Source organism: Triplophysa dalaica, chromosome 20, assembly GCF_015846415.1.
Source record: "Triplophysa dalaica isolate WHDGS20190420 chromosome 20, ASM1584641v1, whole genome shotgun sequence".
NCBI classification, from domain to species: domain Eukaryota; kingdom Metazoa; phylum Chordata; class Actinopteri; order Cypriniformes; family Nemacheilidae; genus Triplophysa; species Triplophysa dalaica.
The window spans coordinates 11,075,223-11,090,708 of NC_079561.1; the positions used below are offsets into that span (position 1 = coordinate 11,075,223).

The following is a 15,486-nucleotide window of genomic DNA, read 5'->3' on the forward strand; positions in this document are numbered from 1 at the left end:
TGTTTTAAATGACAAATTTATGGAGTAAACCGTGTATTCAAAAAAAGTCCCTAGTGCTTTTTTAAATGCCAGCGCTGGCCAACTTTTTCTGTCCTGTCCAGCACCCTTTTCAAATATAATCAATGACGGTGACCTGTGGTCTCCATAACAGCATGTGAGGGAAGTGATTGGTTGAGAAGGCTCAAACTCGAAAAAATAAAATGGGGGCAAAACGCCTGTTGGAGCATAGTTTACTTTATTTACTGGAATGTTTTTTTCTCCATTGAAATTTGGCTGGGTGGTTTATAACACACTTTTCTGTTGGGTGACAAACTCAGAACACATAGTAATTTTAGGGCGGGAACATTTATTTTCACAGGGAAAAAAGTTTAAATATTATATAATTTTGATGGTCAAAGATTACTTTTAAGGGATAAAATGATCAACCAAAGGGGACTTTAAAAAAAACACAAAGATTTAAACTTAGACATAGACCGAAGTGAAAATTCTGGGCCGAACCCGATAACAAATATGACTTAGAAAACTTTTAAAAGTTGTTTTAAAAAATATATTTTATTTACAGACACTTCAAGCACAAAATTAAAGAAAACATTGTAACAAAGTTTGAAGTAAGGAAGAAAGGGGCGGGAACCGTAGAACGTTAAACCCAAGCTTTTAATAAAGCAACAAACAACCAAACAAAGTAAAGGGCCAACAGATCCCTCACGGTCGACTGCCGGCCACACAAACATAATAAAACATAAAATCCAGGCCTGGTCCTCTCTCGTCGTACACTCCTGTCGCTCGTCCGTTTATGCTTCCGATCTCCTCCGTGAGAGATGTGAGACCGGTGCAACGCGCAGCTGACACTCATTATCACTCACGTCACCGTCTTTGCGTCGTTCCCTCACATCTCTTGTCCCGCCTTGCTCATTACAAACATATTTTTAAAAGATATTAAACATATTATTGTCCTTGGTCATTGCAACACAATCAAATATAACCTTTTTTTTACAAATCAACTAAACATTGTAGGTCTAGAATTATTCTAGAAATATTATATCATAATAGTGGTCATGTTTTAGTCAGCACTCAGCAGCTCTTGCTTATATAAGTAATTTATAAGATATATGGTGCATAATCATTTTAACGAAAACAACATGCAGAACACAGAGTAAGTCTGTTCTTGTAAAGAGTCTTACATGATCATCCTTTAATAACAGCTAGAGTGCGCGTGAGCACTGAATGGAGATGTGGGGATGGCAGATATTTCCGCTTTTATTTCAGCCTATTTTTTACTTTTGGCTGAAACCGATAATGGAGTTTTCATTTACATACATTTAGGCATTTGGCAGATGCTTTTATCCAAAGCGACTTACATTGCTTTATCCTATACATTTTACATAGGTATTTTTAATCCGCTGGGATCGAACCCACAACCTTGCGTTGTTAACGCAATGCTCTTACCACTGAGCTACAGGATAGCTTTCGGCCGTTAATTTTCGGCAGCTGAAATTTCGGTGCATCACTTATATAAACCAACACTGATTTTCACCACAGCGGAACTTTAGTAGGAAATCTTATGGCGCACTTATTTGTAGAGCGTAACCTTGACCTTTGTTCCGTTGTCCTTTCTAGTGCCCTTAGCAGCTCCAGGGAACGTATCTGTGAAGGTTTTGAACTCCACACTGCTGAGGGTCAGCTGGTTACCGGTGCCTCATGCCGCTCTTAGGGGTCATCCTGTAGGATACATGGTTAGTTTTTGACCCCTTCTGTGGTCCCACCATCTCAGCACCTCTCAGATGAAGAGGTCTGTGGTTCTTCAGTCAGCCACAAGCTAAATATTTAAAGCTATTACAGACTCCCTCTTTAGTTTATCCCCGTGTGCCGAGTTATTATTTTATTAACTGCTCTTTATCTTCCTCCCTGTGTCTCCAATTCACTCTTTAAACGCTTTATCTTCTCATTCAATATCTCCTCCTCCTGCATTACTCCTCTTTCTTCCACTTCATCTCTCTCTCCCAGGTGCACTGGTGGCAGACTCAAAGTCTTCTGACCTCTAAGAGAATCCCCTCAGAGAAGCAGTCTCTCACCATCCTTGGAAACAGAAGTCACACCATGGTGCCAGGACTGAAGCCTTTCTCTGAATATAACCTGACTGTCAACGTCTTCAACAGGAAAGGGAACGGGCCCAGCAGCAGCGCCGTCTCTTTCACAACTCCACAGGGAGGCAAGCAGAGCTTTGGCACTAGACACTTTAAGCCATCAAATTCAGCCTTCAGAGGCTTTGCTGAGTTCTAGCGAAGTCTCAGTTTATATTTAAACTTTGTTAGTTTTTGCTACATTTTTCAAGAGTTTTACTTGTTTATTTTTTTAAAGGTTAATTCTTACCTTACCTTATTGTTGGGTGAGAAGTTGAACAGAATTCTTTTAGATGTCACTTGACTTGTAGCGTCTGACATCTTCCCACAGTTCCTGACAAACCTCATATACTGAGAGCCACAAACTTTCAAAAAAACTCCATCACGCTGGTGTGGGCGCCTCCGCGCAAGGCCAACGGCTTTCTCACGGGTTATCTGCTGAAATACCAGACAGGTAAGAGCAGATTTATTATGTTACATCATGTACCTCACTGAATTTGACAATCCATGTTGCTTAATAAAATCGCTCAACCATATATGAAAGTTCTGCCATTATTTACTTTTTGTAAAGCGATTGGGTGTATTATTTTTTCTGTGGAACACCAAACAGAAATTTTAAATCACCTGCCAAGCTCCATAAATAGAGAAAAAGAGAAAGTGAGATAATGAGATAGAGAGAACTTGTATAAGTACAGTACCATAAAATGAATCTATACTATACCACACACGCTCTTTATTCAATGACATTCAGTTACATTTAAATAAAATATTTAGTCCACTTTGTGAAACAGATTCACTTGAAGATAATTTTTTTGGTTTACAATTTTTATTTATTTAATAACGACTTAAAGGAAAAGATCACCCAATAATACAAATTCTGTCTCTTTACTCACCCTTGAGTTGTTCCAAACCTGTATAAATGTCTTGTTCTGATGAACACAGAGAAAGATATTTGAAAGAATGCTTATAACCAAACAGTTCTTGGTCACCATTGACTACAATAGTAGGGAAATTAGAATGGTGGTCAAAAGCAACCCAAAACGGTTTGCTTTCCTACATTCTTCAAAATGTCTTCTTTTGTGTTCAATAAACCATTTTTGTCAATTTTAAAGGGGTCCTATGGCGTGGCTAAAATGAATATTATCATTTGTTTTAGATGTCATGCAATGTGTTCATGATTTAAGTTTCAAAAACGCTGTATTTTCAACATACCCTGCATGTTTGTATCTCCTCTTTGACCCCACCGCTCTGAAAGGTGAGGTGTGCTATGATTGGCCAAAGGTTCCAAAGCAATTGTGCTGACAGGTACGCCCACCTTACTTGCGTATACATTTGGGCGGTCTTAGTCAAATCATACCAAGAACTGACGGACATTTTTGGGGGTGTGGTTAAACGAGGCGTTTCAGGCAAGTCTGGGTGAGCATTCGCTTTCAGATTGAATGCATCTTTTGTTCCAATACTTTAATTTTAGCAAAAGACATGCATGGGCAACTTATAAAACAACAAAGTGATGATCCCTTATTATATTGTAGTATATCATTCAAATATTATATAAATTAAATATTATATTGTTGATAAAAAAAAAATTCTCCTTTCCATATAATGAAACAAATTCATAGAATTTTTATATTTTCATTTAAAATTGTTGAATGCACAATGTTTTATTTTTATAGTTGGTGAGACCCTGGGCGAGCTTAAATCCGTGAACATCAGCTCACCAGACACGACACAGTGGGTCCTGCACAATCTGCAGGAAGACCACCGGTATAAGTTCTATCTGAGCGCATGCACGCAGATGGGCTGTGGTTCGGTCGCCAATGAGGAGGGAGGAACCGTCCCTGAAGCATGTGAGTTGAGCCGGTGTCAGAATCCATTTCTGAAGTCAATGGAAAAGTGTCAATGCAGAGAAATACAGTAACAACTGAAGAACAGCCGCAAGGTGTTCTTTAAGAAATTATTAAGCAGCACTTATACCACCCAGAAGCGCTTTTGGCAAGATCTTGTTGAACGCTGGCGAATGATTAGACTCGCCCAAAAATGCACAATTTGCAGCGATCTGAAGAAGGAAAGGGTGGGTTATTCCCACCCTTTAAAATCCTGCTCTGTGTCATGTGCTAGACATTGTTAAGTAGCTTTGCCTCAGAAAGGTGAAATCAATATATTCTTACAGATTTTTTTGTTGGCCACAGTGTCGATAAGAATTGCACATATTTTTTCTTCTTATCACTTGTGAACTAGTCACTATGCCCAAACATTCAATTCCAGGAGTCTTAAACCGAGAACTGTATGTGTGTAGCTTTTTGCAGCTTAGTTGGTAGGCTATGTGTTGCCCCTTTTTGCAAATGTAACCTTTGCCAGCATAAAAATGGCTTCTGCCATGACATCTGCATTTCTTTTCATTCCTGTGACCTTTAAATGCAACTTAATGCTAATCTTTAAAGCTACTGTATCAGTAAAACTGCTTAGCATTAGCTTATGGTCACATCAAATATGGACGTAATATTGAAGGAATGTAGTTTTTTATGCGTATTTTTCATGCTTTTAATGCCATACAATCTTATAAAGATGATATTTCAACATTATGATGTCACTTCCTCTGAGTTTAGTATGTACCATACTTGCTATGCACTTATCCTTCAAGTGTTCACATACTGACAGCTCTTGTTCATTGTTATGTTTCCTCAACTGCTGTTAACATTTTCTTTGGTCTTTTGAAAGTTTCTAAGTGAATCAATAACTCATTAATCAATGCTGATAAAACCACTCTTGTATCTAACAGGAATAAACAGAGTTTATTTAGTGAAGAACATATAAATATAACTTTTGGTGTATAGATTTTTTCATTTTGTCCATAAAAAGTATCACACAACTAAGTGACAGTGACTAAATGTATTGTGGTCATTCCATTCCAGTGTCTGTTGAATTTGAACCGAAACCAAACCTCAGAAATGACAAAGTCATTCAACAGCAATGTGAAAGACTGACAGCATGACAAGACACATGAAAACTGATAAAAATCTAGGTGAACTTTTCCTAAATACATGTACAAATAAGACTGTTGCATTTCTTAAAAGTTCTCAGAACTTGTTTTCTTTGCCGTATTTGAGGTCTGATCAAAAACATTTTACCTAAACACATACCTACAAAATGTTACATTTAGAAAAACTGAAAAGAATTGTTTTATTATTTTTTTCCTTGGCAATATATGGTTAGTTGCATTTTATTTATTAGCATGTTTCTGCTTTCCATTAACTTGGTTTAGCTCTGAACCCCTGATAAAAATGTTGATTTGACATATGCAGTTGGAACTTTGTGAAGTTGTCTTTGTAAGGGGCCATTCAGACAGAACGCATTTTCCATTCCAATGCGCTACATTCCGATTGTTTTTCTATGTAAACGCGAGTTTGAGGGACATGCATGACGAGCATCATTTGTAGCGCCTCGCACACGAGTGCCGCGTTTTTAAGACACTGTGTCAAGTAAAAAAATTCAACTTTTACATGCAACGCTGCTCATCATCAATGTCAGTTCCAAAAGCAGTGAACCAATCAGAAGTATTTGGAGGCGGGTCAAGTGTTGCGAGAATCTGTTTACAGTAGCAAGTTGGCATGACATCTGTTTTATTTGACGGCAACATGGTAGAGGAGGCGCATAGTGGCTGTGTGTGGATACCCGCGTTTCGAGACCCTCGCATTCTAGGCTGCGCTTTTAAAAGAACACTACCTCCGTTTTTAGACGCAGAGACGCAGGTGACCCATACCCGAAATGTGACCTCTGCATTTAACCCATCCAGAGAGTAGTGAACACACGTACACCCGGAGCAGTGGGCAGCTATCACTGCAGTGCCCAGGGAGCAAGTAGGGGTAAGGTGCCTTGCTCAAGGGCACCTCAGCCGTTACCCGTCGGCCCTGCGAATCGGCAACCTTCTAGTCATGAATCCGACTCTCTAACCATTAGGCCACGACTGCCCCTTTAAAAGGCCCCTACAGTGTAAATATACATAGTAGTACCGAAAAATGTAATTAACAACATGTATTTACTACAGGGTAAGGATTGCGGTTTGATTTGGTTTAGGGTTGGTTGTTTGCAATTCTGCATCATTTAACATTATTACTATGGAAAGTACATGTTACATGTGTAACAAAAACACTGTAAAATCAAGTGCTTACCTTATTTACATTTAGGTTTTTCTCCAAGTTGTTTTTGAGCAATACTTGTATTTATTTGACCAGTTTTTATTTTTGATTTTAATCAGGCAAAATTGTAACCATTTAATAATGCAGAGAGATGATCAATAATGCAGCATGTACAGTATTTGGCACAAAGGCTCTAGATAAGAATTTTAAATATGTTTCTGAGATTTTATATTCCAGTCCTACACACCACTCACACTACAGGGAATGCATAAGGTTTGAATTCTCTTTCTCTTGCAGGGCAACGTTTTTCTGTAACCTCACCTACTTTGTGCACTTCTAGTGTCATCAAAACCTTTCCTAACTTAGGTATTCATACAATCATCTGTCTACATATTTTATGTCTTCATATTTCAACATTTCCATCCTTGGGAATGTTGGAGAATTAGTCTTTAAAGTCCACATGAAATCTCTTTAATTTGGAATATAAACAGCCATTCTTCACACGTCAATTAGAGATGAAGAGACAAAATCCCATCCCACATTTTGGTCTCATTGACCATTCACTCAGAAATGTCACATTGGTTTGCTAAAGCTGTTTCATGTGTACTTGAAGAATGTGTTCTTTATGTGTCTGGATGTCTTCCTGCTGTTGCTAATGGTTGAAGGACTGTGTTGGGTTTCTTCTGTGCTCACTGACCTACTCTATCTTCTCTATCTCTATGTTTTGTTCTGATTTCTCTCCGTCAGTTGTGCTCAACGTAACCACCTCTATAAGTGACACCTTTGCAAGAATACACTGGAGCACCACAGGAGAGGACTCTGATTCAGAGCTCTATGTTGCGATAATTAATCAACGTAAGAAACTCTCCTCCAACACACCATCAGCTTCCATTACTATTTAATGCATTACACATGGCACAATTGGTGTACTTTTGGACTACCTTTTTAATATTCAAGCTTGGCATGGCCCTCAATTTACCTGAAGACAAATGTGACCCTGTACCACACAACCAGTCAAGAGTAAATATTCTGAAATTGAGATTTGTGCATAAAAGAGACACAACTATTTGTTTGAAGAAATATTGAGAAAATCGCTTTTGAAGCTGTTGTAGCAGGCCGTTGCTAAGAAGAAACAGGTTAGTCGGCTAAACTTAAATATAACAGACAGAGCATTGATAGAAGTGAAAAGCAATATTAGCAGGACTAATAACACATTTACATACACATAAAACTGTCAAAATTTTAAAGGCGAATATAGATGTGATTTACCTTGCAATCTGGTCATGATGATTTCTGGATTTTGCAGTTGACAAATGGACATGACATGCAATACCGCCACCTACAAGATCGGCATCTAAACGATTCCATATCCGAATTTATTTTTGAAAAATATCTCATACTACTTAACTTATTAGATCTGGCTTGTTCCACAGCTAGCTATATTTGAACAATTCACATAACTTCTAACTAATTAAATCGAATAGTTGTCACAATTAGCAAATTTTCCTCGATTCTAAACAATTGAACTATATTTAGAAAAAAATGATTATTTCAATCAAATCTAAAGGATGAAAATACATATTATAATCTATGATCATTTTTTTAGTGTAGGCGTGCATATATTTTAATATACTTACGATAGGAAATTTACTAAATATCTTCAAAGAACATGATCTTTACGTAATATCCTAATGATTTTAAGCATTAAAGAAAAATTTATAATTTTGACCCATACAATGTTTTTTTGGCTATTAATACTTGTGGTCCAGGGTCACAAATCATATTTTTTTTTCTGTGCTTTCGATTTTAATAAAAAAAAGGTTGTGCAATTGTATACATTTTAAACACTTCTTAATGTCAAATTAAAACTCCTCACATACCTTTGACTATATAGTGTATCGTACTTTTCTGTCAACTTTTCTAATCGTTCGCTTCACCCTCTTTTGGATTTTGATGGTGGGTCTTACTGTAATGGGTTATACGGTTATTCCTTCAGGTGGTGGTGTCTGGCAGATTTCTGGAGCTGTAAACACATCTAAAGGTTTCCACCTCATTGAAGGGCTCAGCCCAGAAACTGTGTACAAAGTTCGCCTGCTGGCTTCACACAGGCTTGATGACTTTAGTTATTTTGAGGAGGTTTTCAAGACGAAGAAAGGTGAGAAGTTGAGAGCTGCGACGGAGGTTTAGTTAGTATATCAATCTAAATTCCCATTGAACGCATTAACAGGATATGTTCCATCTTATTGGACATTCAAATTTGTCTAAAAACTTGGATAGATTTGAGATTGTAAAGAACACTTTTATACAAAGATATAAAGCATTTTGCTTAAGAAACCACATTTGAGGACTCATCTCATCTGCCATCTAACTCAATGCAATTTTCAAGATTTTAAGTTGATATGGATTGCATTTTTTCGTATTAGATGGTAACTCTCTTTCGTCCTTACAGCTACTAGTAAGCAACTGGAGGCATCCCAGCAGTGGATTGTGGTACTGATGTGTGTGATGGCTTTGCTGACTCTGCTTGTTCTCATCGGCTGTTTTGTGATCAAGAAAAAAGGCGGCAAGTACGCAGGTAAGACACAAATAGCTTCAAAGGTCATAGCAAGCTCCTACGGCTATGTGTATTCAGAATGAGTAACATTTGTCTGAGCTCTCGACTCGCTGTGGTCACGACATCTTGACCTTAGCTCGGTGCTTTTGTGTTGCGCGGTTCTGTCCTCACCTGGTGGCACTGCCTGAAGCCTGTTTCACATGTCCTGCCCTCACAGCACATGACTGTCGAATCGCTGTTACTACATGACGTGGGAAAGTTTGTTCATGTATTTGCAAATGTTAACGAATCTGACCTTATTTGTAAGATGTTATCAATGATATTATATAATCTTGGCTAGCCCATTTAACAGGTTTTATATTTCTTACATAACTCGCATCCTTAAAATATGCTCAAGGTTGCTCCCCCTGCTGGTCAACTCTGTGTTTAAATTTCTTCGAAAGAACTAAAAAACTGTTCAATTATATATCCAATTATCGCAAGATATGTGGAATTGAAACGTAATAATACTCCCTCAAGCTGTTTAAAAGACTAAAATGTACAGTTCAATTGTGTTATTATTCCGTTACATCACAGTATTTTTTACATTAACATTAGTTTGTGCGTTTTATGTCAATTTCTAATCAATATTAAATGGTTTATTTGTTTTAAGAAGAGCGTGTTATTTTCTTTAAGGAGTCAGACACACGCATTACCATGATAGATTTTTCCGTGCATAACAATGCAAAGACCTTTTGGCCTTGTTTTAAAGTAAAACTGAGTCAAATGTATATAGAAAATATAAAATTCCCTGTTCTTACACCACTGTGCCGATTAGCCAAGCTGTCTTCCCAAATTATAAAGAATAAATGCCTCAAGCTATTCACAAGTTTTTCCTGTGTGAAGCCGTTTCTTTTTTATTCACCATTCAGTATTCAAAGCTTTTTCCGTCGGCAGACAGACAGTGTCCTTGATTTGCATCCACTGAGCGAGATAGACTGTACCAGATTCCTCTAGTCTTTTCTGCACACATGTGCTGTCTATCATCGGCTACAAAATGCATTCAGGTGGAGTTCTATCTTATTTCTTATAAATGACATTTTTGTCGTTGAAATGACGTCAAGGACGGCTATTGAATCTGTTTTAAACAGATCACTTAGAAAACCTTTTGAACGAAACTGTCTATTTGAAGTAATTCCACTGTATGCAAACACGTCCTATTTTACAAATGAATATTCTTTTTAATGTTTCATTGCAGTGAAGGAAAAGGAGGAAATTCCAGCTGATCCGGAATCTCACGGCATGAATGAAGACGCTCCATGTGACTACAGGTCAGAAAGATTCAGTGATAATTCAGATTCAGATTTTGACGCAAGTTCTTCACAGCATTGAGTTTCCATGACATTATCTGTTAATGCCTTTCTCTCCTGCAAACCTAACATACATGACACTTACCTGGAGTGACACAAAAACATTATACAGGTACTGAATGACAGCTATGGACCAGACTGTTGTTTAGTTTATAGCGTAGTGATTTGTGTTGGTAGTTCCCTTTCTGTCGGTCTCTCGACGTTGTGTCGAGAACGACAGATGGGGTTCGCCCTTGAGAACCAATCAACTCTGACTACTATAGAAAAGGCCAATGAAATTTGGCGAATGCAATTTGCATGCCGGGCTCCGCCCCCGGAAATCCGGTATAAAAGGAGGCCGGCGTGCAGCATTCACTTACCTTTTGTTCTTCAGAGCCATCGCTCATGAGTACAACTCAGGATTCAATCCTCTACAACTACACGCTGGTGCTACGACGTGTTACAGCGGATCGTCCCTTCCTGCAGCGACCTTCCCCTGGGCGTCTCGGCGGTTCCGGAGGTGTTAGAGATTTTTTCTAAAAGTCCTTTTCAGGACTGACTGAGCATTCTCCAGCGCGGCATGTCCCGCTGTTCTCTTGGGTGCGGCACCCTCATCGAGGAGGGGGATGGACACGATCGCTGCATTAGGTGTCTGGGCGTCCAGCACACTGAAGCAGCGTTCGTTGACACATCTGCCTGCACTGCGGGCAGATTGTCATTCAGAAGTTGCGGTCACGGGTGGCTGTCTTCCTACGGGAACCAGCCACCATTTCGTCTGCTACCCGGGCTGTGACATCTGTGGCTACGGCCCCGATGACCACCCACGTTAGCAGCGTTAGTGATATGGGGAACTCTGCGAACGTAAACCCGCCAGCCAAGTGCTCACGGGCCGATCGCACCCCGATTCGCTCTTCTGAACGTTCCCCAACCGGCGGTGGCATACCGTCCGGATCCTCACGCACACACTCGGAAACGATGTGTGACATAGATGAGATGTCGCTCGCAGCATCGGAGGGAGACTGGCATCCGACTCTGCCGAATCCAAACTCCACCCCCAGCGGTCGAGTTCAGGAGGAAGCAGAAGTGATGTCATCCGTGCTAACCCGGGGATACGTGGTTCCCGAGGTCGGAACCACGTTTTCCCGGAGGTGCATGAGGAGCTGTGTAAAACTTGGAACGCTCCACTCACGGACCGTTCCAGTGAAACCAGCTCTGGCTCCCTTACTTCCCTCGATGGTGAGGCAGCCAAGGACTGCGTCGAGATCCCCCGGGTGGAACGTCCACCCGCGGTGCACCTGTGCCGCGGACGGCTACCGCCTGGGGGGGGATCGACCACTCCTACCGTCCAAAGCACGTAAGACTTCGGCATCACTGGTGTCGAAAGCTTGCGATGTTGCGGGCCAGGCTGCCTCCTCTCTCTATGCCTTGGCCATCCTGCAGGTCCGCCAGGCCAGGGCGTTGAGAGGGCTCCACGAGGGTAAGGCCGACCCGGGTATAATGCAGGATCTCCGTGCCACCGCTGACAGCGCTCTACATGCGACTAAGGCGGCGGCACGGGCCCTGGGTCGGACGATGTCCACGGTAGTGGTCCAGGAGAGACACCCCCGGCTATACCTTGTGCAGAAGAGTGACAGCAAGGAAGTCCGCTTTCTTGATGCACTCATCTCGCAGGGTGGGTTGTTGGTAACACCGTCGAGGACTGCGCTCAGCAGTTTTTTGACGGCGAAGCAGACAGTGGCAATTAACCACATTTTTTTCACGCCGCGACTCGGCCGCCTACAGGCCTCCGAGATCTCACGTGACGTCTGCTTCCCTGCAACCCAGGACCCTTTCGACATCGGCTCCGGTTCCTGTGCCCCCACAGGCGGTACCCCGGAAGCAGAGTTCGAGGGGGGAAACCTCCACCCCGTCAGCAACCTCCTCGCGAGAAGGGACACTGACGGGAAGACCCCAGGGAGAACAACATCGGGCCCGAACCTTCACAGCCACGGCTCTGATCGGTCGGTACGGGACGACTCCTGCCTCGTCACCAAAGCCGGGCCCTTGTTAGGGCTTGGCGCCCACTTACTCACTGAGTTCTCTGTTCTCCCCGGGTTTACTTGCAGCCGATCGCACACTCCACTGGACTGTGCTCGGCGAACCGACCTCACACCCTGGCGAGGCGTGAGGTCGTACACATACGACAGCCGTCACCACTCTCAAACCGACAGTGCGTGCAGTTGTCCCGCCAGGCAGGTAAGTAGGCGGAGCAAACCTTCCCTCCGGGGACTCCCCATGACATGGTTAGCTCCGCCAGCCGACGAACCACCCCCCGTGGGAATGATGAAGCAGACCGTCCCCTTGGTCACCCTGTCACAGTCCCTGGGAGCTCGAGAGCTGCCCACACTGTCTCGCTGGCTAATGAGGGCGGTCCGTCTTGGTTACTCAATCCAGTTCGCCAGAGACTCACCCAAGTTTCGGGGCATCATCTCTCCCTCTGTCAGAGGCAGGGACGCATCCGTACTTCAGGTATAGGTCACCACCCTTCTGGCAAAACAGGCATCGAGTTCGTCCCTCAAAACCAAGATGTTCAGTGGGTCACCACCCGCACTTCATCGTTCCCAAGAAAGACGGCGGGTTGCCCCCAAAGGCTGCGTACCCTGAACAGAGCACCTTCACAAGCTGCCATTCAGGGTGCTTACACAGAGGCGCGTCCTGACATCTATGAGGTGTCAGGATTGGTTCGTGGCAATCGACCTGAAGGACGCTTACTTTCATGTCTCGATCCTCCTCGACACCGGCCGTTCCCACGGTTCGCGTGCGAGAGGCGGGCATATCAGTACAGAGTCCTCCCTTTCGGTCTGTCCCTGACCGCCCTTTCTCCCTGAGAGGAGGAAGGCGAGCGGGTACTAAACTATCTCAGCGACTGGCCTATCTTGGCACACTCGCGAGATCTGTTATGTACACAAAGGGACCTGGTGCTCCGGCACCTAGGTCGATTGGGACTCCAGGTCAACCAAGAGAGGGGCAAGCTCTCCCCAGTGCAGAGCATCCTCTTTCTCGGTATGGAACTCAACTCTGTCACCATGTCGGCACACCTGTCCGCAGTTGTGCCCAACCAGTGTTGAACTGTCTGAAATGAACATTTTAGGCAGACAGCGGTCCCCCTGAAACAATTCAGAGGCTCCTGGGACACATGGCGTCCTCGCGGGTTAATACCCCTCGAGTTGATGCACATGACACCGCTCCAACACTGGTTTCAGAGTCGAGTTCCGAGGAGAGCGTGGCACACCGGCAGCAGGCGCATGGTGATGCCGCCCTGCTGCCGACGCACCATAACCCCTAGTCTTTATGACTTTTTCGACGGACTCAGGTCCCTCTGAGCAGGTTATGAGGCAGGTCGTGGTGACGACTGAAGTCTCCCTGCAGGGGTGCGGTGTAGTGTGCAACGGGCACGCAGGTGGGGTGTTGGACGAACCCCCGCCTGCGCTGGCATATCAATTGCCAAGAGTTGTGGGCTATGCTACTTGCACTGAGCAGGCTACGGCCTCTCGTGCGAGACATGCACGTGCTGTTCCGAGGACAGCACTATAGCTGTAGCGAATACAGATCGTCAGGGTGGCGTTCGCACACAGCAGCTAAACACAACTTGCTCGACGCCTCCTCCGGTGGAGTCAACAGGTGACTCGTTCCCTGCAGGCCACACACCCCGGGCAAACTGAACTAGACAGCCGACGTGCTTTCTCGCCAGTTTATGCCTCGTGGATAGTGGCGACTCTACCCCCGTGCAGTCCAGCTCATTTGGAGGCTGTTCGGGTAGGCCCAGGTAAAACCTGTTCACCTCCCGTAACACCACCATTTGCCCGCTTGATAGTCCCTGCCCTCGGCACGGATATCCTTGCGCACAGCTGGCCGCGGGATGGGCGGAAGCACACCTTCCCCCCCCCAGGAGCCTTCTTGTACAGACTCTGTGCAAGGTCAGGGAGCAGGAGCACCAAGTGTTATTGGTTACACCACACCGGTCTAACCGCACTTGGCCTCAGAGCCGATGCTCTGGACAGCGACTCCCCCTGAACCATTCCCCTGACAGAGGACCTGCTCTCTCAGGGGAAGGACACGTTCTGGCATCCCAGATCAGACCTCTGGAACACCCATGTCTGGTCTCTAGACGGGACGAGAAGATCCTAAGATGGCTACTCCCCCTATACGGCTGAGACCATCACCCAGGCTAGGGCCCCATCTACTAGGCGGTTACACGCCTCTAGACGGTGCCTCTTCTCGTCCTGGTGTCTTTCTCAACGAGAAAGACCCACTGAGGTGCTTGATCAGGATTGTGTTCCCCTTCTCACGAGACTGGAGACTAACATCTCCCTTCCACACTGAAAGTGTATGTAGTCGCTATTGCCACTCATCACGACTCAGTCGGTGGAAAGTTTCTAGGGCAACACGACCTGGTCACCAGGTTCCTAAGCAGCGAGAGGGCGGAATCCGCCTCATCTCCGCTCCATACCCTCTTGGGACCCTAAGTGGTCCTGGGGAGCCTCAGGGCCCCCCAAAGAGCCCCTCGGAGGTTCCGATCTTCCTCATAGAGTAAGACGGCCCTCCTGACGGCGCTCACTTCCTTCAAGAGGGTAGGGGACCACCGAGCATCCTCCGTGTCCCTGGATTGCCTTAAACTCGGCCCTGGAAACTCTCACGTTATCTTGAGACCCAGGCCCGGATGCGTGCCCAAGAAGTTCCCACTACTCCCTCCGGGGCCAAGTGGTGAACTTGCAGGCGCTCCCCATAGGGGAGGAAGACCCAACCCGACTAGTGTTGTGTCCAGTACGTACTGGACCGCACGCAGAGCTCTGAAGCTCTGACCAGCTCCGTGTCTGTTGGAGGACAGCAGAAGGGGAAGGCTGTCTCCAAACAGAGGCTGGCGCACTGGGTCGTGGACGCCGTTATGACGGCATTCCGATCTCAGAATCTCCCATGCCCATTGGCAGTGAGGGCTCACTCCACACGGAGTTTAGCCACCTCCTGGACACTGGTAGAAGCGCCTCTCTAGCAGACATCTGTAGAGCTGCGGGTTGGGCTATGCCCAAACACCTTCGCAAGGGTTAACAACCTTCGCGTAAACCCGGTGTCAGCCCACGTCCTGCGTGGCGACATGTAGGACTGGCATCCGGGGGGGCGTATGCCTGCGAAAGCACCTTTCCACCCTCTAACAGGTTGGGTCAGTGTGCTATTTACCTTTTCTTCTTACCCGAACACATCGCTAAGAAACTGGTACCTCACCAGCCTCCCTTCTTACCCAGACACTGGTTAAGAATAGGCATTCCATCCATCACCAAACAAGCTACCCCTGGGGGCTGGCTGGGCAGAGC

At 44.5% G+C, this 15,486-nt stretch overlaps 1 protein-coding gene across 4 annotated transcripts in view; it reads left to right on the forward strand.

Annotated features, from left to right (window-relative positions):
- The window catches only part of chl1a (cell adhesion molecule L1-like a), a 64,968-nt gene that overhangs the window by 40,840 nt on the left and 8,642 nt on the right, over positions 1 to 15,486 (forward strand). For 2 of the 4 annotated variants that reach the window (XM_056732982.1, XM_056732983.1), the window contains exons 20-28: positions 1,618 to 1,733; positions 2,005 to 2,209; positions 2,452 to 2,574; positions 3,794 to 3,967; positions 6,554 to 6,622; positions 7,004 to 7,111; positions 8,253 to 8,411; positions 8,706 to 8,831; positions 10,048 to 10,120. In XM_056732982.1, coding sequence (XP_056588960.1) covers positions 1,618 to 1,733; positions 2,005 to 2,209; positions 2,452 to 2,574; positions 3,794 to 3,967; positions 6,554 to 6,622; positions 7,004 to 7,111; positions 8,253 to 8,411; positions 8,706 to 8,831; positions 10,048 to 10,120 — 1,153 coding nt within the window. The remainder of the gene's footprint in view (positions 1 to 1,617; positions 1,734 to 2,004; positions 2,210 to 2,451; positions 2,575 to 3,793; positions 3,968 to 6,553; positions 6,623 to 7,003; positions 7,112 to 8,252; positions 8,412 to 8,705; positions 8,832 to 10,047; positions 10,121 to 15,486) is intronic. The other 2 variants (XM_056732985.1, XM_056732986.1) reach the window with 2 other exon arrangements.